The 4,556-nt window shown below is 37.9% G+C and overlaps 1 protein-coding gene across 1 annotated transcript; it reads left to right on the top strand.

Annotated features, from left to right (window-relative positions):
• Positions 1-3,193: 3,193 nt before the first annotated feature.
• Positions 3,194-4,348, top strand: LOC149988459 (uncharacterized). The gene is made up of 2 exons (XM_090252493.1): positions 3,194-3,752; positions 4,088-4,348. The coding sequence occupies exons 1-2, from the start codon at positions 3,483-3,485 to the stop codon at positions 4,163-4,165; spliced, it is 348 nt and encodes a 115-aa protein (XP_090108619.1). The 5' UTR covers positions 3,194-3,482; the 3' UTR covers positions 4,166-4,348.
• Positions 4,349-4,556: the final 208 nt, after the last annotated feature.

Consider the following 4,556-nt stretch of genomic DNA (forward strand, 5'->3'; position numbering starts at 1 on the left):
CTTTCACTTATTGATTTATTGAATAAGACATTATAATTGTCATAATCTTCAAGATGATATACTCAAAATGAAGATCTTTAAGAACAATATATCCTTCTTCAAATAGATGGCAAGATACAACATATTTGATATCATGACCTTGGAAGAGACTCTCAATGTTTGATAATTTTATTAGAGGTAAGAACAACTCTTGATAATGTTTTAAATATTTAATTTGAAAAAGGTTACAAAGGCTTCAACAATGATCAAATAATAGGGTCGTCTTCTCTCTAGTATGAGACAATATTGATAGCTAAGAGAATATATCTACCATCTTCGAAGAGAACAAAGATCAAAGTATGTGATAAACACAATTTCTGCATTTTGGATTTCTTCAACATATGATGACCACTCCTTATGGAATTCGTCTCTAAAAAAGGAGGTCATGTCACTAACATATATATTTATTATAATATTTACTTATATGATTAAGTAGAAATATATAAAAATAGATAATTTTATAATATTTTCTAAAAAAGCTTCCTAAAAGCTTCATAGATATTACTTTAACTTTACATATATTTGAAGTTGATTGATAGATTAGAAACTTGGTCAACAAGTTAACCACATATTGGTAACTTGTAAAATAAGCTAATTATGTGGTGTACATATAAAAAAAACTTGCCTTACATATTAAGATACATGTCTTACAAAGTCAATATATTTTGAAGGTCCTATAGGACATTGCCACATAGCTCCTAACTAAGAATATATATGGAGGCAAGAGTAAAGCCTTCTTCACTCTTGTCAATGTCTTTTTGTCCTTAGTCTTATTTGAAGACTTTCTTGTCTTTTTGTCTTTACCAATAGCCATTTTAATTTAATATTATATCATCTTTGAGTGATTATCTAATCTTTTTAAATAATAGAAGAGTATCATGATCTTTTAGTTCTTCAAGCTTCACGTCCTTGATAAGAAATGGTTAAATTTAAATACTTTGGTAGAATATCATTTTGGCTTATAGATGCTTTAATGTGAGTTTAGAATTCATATTCAAAATCATAGATTATTTCAAAAAATAAAATAAAATAAAATCTAAATGGATATATATATATATATATATATATATAGAATTAATATTGATGCAATAATTTTTTAAATCTTATTAGAATTCTAAAATTTTATATTTGATTAGTTCTAAATTGAAATGATAGAATCAAGATGATTTAAACTTTTAGATATTTTTTTAGATTATCTAATTAATAATATTAAAAAATATTCATAATATATAATACATAAATAATTTTTTAATATAATACATAGAAAATTAATGGATTAGTATTTTAAAATTAATTTTTTTTGTTTGTTTGTTTATTTTTTTTATTTTTTTCACAAATTTTTGCATTCATTTGATACAAGATTTTAAAGTTGAAGATATTGTTTAACTTACAAGACTCAACTAAGAAAAAAACTGAAATTATTGAAGGTAAAAGAAACTTTTTGGTCAATAAAAACTTATTCATTTTTATGAATTTTATATTTCAAGAAAAACTTTGTCCACAAAAAATTAACTTTGTATGTATATTAAAAAACACTCTAACTTAGTAATAAAAAATATTTTGTAATATTAAAAATAGTTTAATATTTCAATCTATTTCGTGATACCACATTTTTATTTTTACAACATTATTATTCAACGTAATGCCAATAATGAATCCAGTTCCAGAAAAAGCCTTTATTTCTTCAACAAATTGTATTTTACGAACTACCAAATACAAACAACCAATACCCTACTTAATGAAATTGGCCTTTCATGCACTCCAATAACCACAACTGCAAAGGAAGGGGACATGAAAGGCACACAACGAAGAGAAGGAGAGGCCAAGCCATGCCCATGCATTGTATGCATTGGGTTGCTCACTCGCAGCGCCCCAGCCCTCGCAGCCGCGCTCTCGTGGCGTGCTCGCTCTAGTGCGTGGCGCGGCGCGGCGAGATGTGGCGTGGCGTCGCACTGCGTGAGATCACGGCGCTGAAATGGTGGCGCGCGCTGACCGTTCTCAGCAGCCAGGAGCTTCCATCCTTCCATCCTTCTCCTTCGGACCTTTACAGATTCCTCGCAACGGTGGGACGGAATTTCATGCACGGCCCAATGTAGTGGATTACTTTGGTCCCTTTTGAGCTCAGTCCGCGCTGCGACGAGTGGAGAGTAGGATACTTCCAATGGGGTGCTGCGCAGGTGGACATGGGTGGGCTGTCGTTTCTTCGATTCAAGGTTTGGAACCGGACTATTGCAATGTCGCTTTTGACACACAAGCTGTTTGAGGTAGCTGGGAATTCTCGGGGTGGTTCGCAGAGGTTGAGTCCCTGGGCGTCGTTGTTGGATACTCTTGAATGATTCTCGAGTCGAAAAGAACGGAATATATATATATATATATATATTCTTTTTACTGTGTGGCTAAGGTCTCGGCGCTGCCTGTTGACTTACCTGTCAACCTCTTTAAAGGTGAGACCTGCAACCGGTTTGGTAAACGGTTTTGAACGCCGACCCAATGGCAACCCTTGGCGCTGGTCGCGATGAGACCTGCGCAGAGTCATGCACCTGATCGTGTGTTTCCGATTCCCCACGCACGATGCGGTAATAACTCCGGCTGGGATTTATCGAGGTGGTGATTTGGGGAAGTGGAGGAAGAATTTGGGTCGCCAAGTAATGACGGTGGTAATCGGAAATTGTAACAAAAAGCCCAAAGTTAAAAGAAATCTCGTGGACCATTTCGGTTGCACCTATTGATTGTGGGTATGTTTCTCAATGCTTGCTTCATTTCACTCCCATTGACGAATCGTAATTTTCTCTCTTTTTCCAGGTCTCCGTTTGCTGCGTTGACGTGGGGCCCTGCGGCCAGCCTCTGGAATCCTGTATATTGTGGCACCACCCGTTTCACTTTGCATCTGCATCCACTCCTCGATAGTTTCAATGGGGAGGAATTGACTTCATATCGCGCCAAGTAGGGTCCAGTGGGGCCGGCTTTCCTCGGGCTACTGGATTAGTTTCTTTATGAAGAACCAGTTCTTTTTTGTTTCTTTTTTATTTTCTACAGCTTTTTTCCTCGTCTTCCTCCTTTTGGGCTTGCAAGGGGAACGGAGAGGGTCGAGTCGAACTTTGCAGCAGCAGGTTTAAAGGCTTCGGCAGAACACACTCTGCCTGTCTTGTGCCGCTCCATTTGGGGTGTCGCTCAACCTTCGATGCCAATGGGGCTCTTCCCTCTTAGCTCTCCTGCTCCCGTACTATCTCTGGGTGAGATTCAGCATTTCGTGTCCACTGGAAGACAATCCTGCTCGCGAGATGAACGATATCTGCACCATTCGCAAGTGCTGCCTAGTTTGATTACATTTTAGGGTGCAGAAGGAATGTCGCGAAGTCAGAACTCTGCGGCTAGCCATAAACTGAAAGCTTGGAGGTGAAACGGTGGAGAACCTAGGTGACAACGAGAGAGAGCACGCTGGAATGCTTTTCATGCAATACGCTTGGATGTGTTCTAGCGTGCCCTCTACCGTTGTCGCCAAACATCTTCTCCATGACTTCTCCTCTCGTCTGTATTCATGTTCTATGAGCCTGCAGTTAGTGTTGTATTTCACTGTACGCTTTCGATTTGGCAGTGAGTGGAGCAAGAAACTCATGCTCCAGATAATCCTCAAATCTGTTCAGTGCTGCCGACTACGGTTGGTGCATGATCACCGTGAGGTCGTGTTCGTCAGCAGTTCGATTGTCCTAAGCGTAAGCTTCATCCCTCTCATCACGTCGTGGTATTTTGTTTCGTAAAATGCAAATCTGAAGGAATTTACTTCCAGGATCGCAATGATTTGCACCATCACGTAGTTTCTAGTACCTCATTGAATCGGTGTAGCAAGCCAATATCTCTCTGACTGTATTTTGAAATGGTATGATCTCTTGTCTCGGCAGCGTTGTCAAGGACCAAATTTGAGTCTCTTTACAAAGGGATACAAGTGTAATAGCACCTGACAATGTCACTCTCCTAGACAGGTCCTGGTTTTCTGTTTCTCATGATTTATTTTTCACATAGAGATCATCACTAAACTTTGATTCTTCAGGTCAAGTTGACTGGTTTGAGATTGATCGGAGCTGAAATCGATATCCTGCTTCTCCAAAGTGAGGTTGCTCCGGATTAAGACTGCATAATGCTTAGTTAATATTCCTGCAAGCAAACTTGCTCAGTGGAAAGTAGTAGTCTTTTCATCTTTGCTAAAACCCAGGATGAGCTGCTGCTCTGTTGTTAAGTACCCACAAGCCATGACCCTCCAAGTATTCCTTAATGAGTATAATATTTTTTCCTGAAGGCTTTAACTCCTTCACCACTTGTCCTGTATAATTCATTCAATTCGCATGCATACTGTACTCTTGTAAGGAATGACGTGAGAATAAATGGAAGTGTATAGTTGTTTTCTTCTGTAGAGTGAATAATGTAACAACACAAAGCATGGTTACAGAACGTCCATTTTTGCTATCAAAATTCCTGGGCACTAAGGTAAGAATTTACCACAACACGAAGAGTTGCTGTTA

The sequence above is a fragment of the Physcomitrium patens genome, chromosome 8 (genome assembly GCF_059467195.1).
Source record: "Physcomitrium patens ecotype Gransden chromosome 8, ASM5946719v1, whole genome shotgun sequence".
Classification (NCBI taxonomy): domain Eukaryota; kingdom Viridiplantae; phylum Streptophyta; class Bryopsida; order Funariales; family Funariaceae; genus Physcomitrium; species Physcomitrium patens.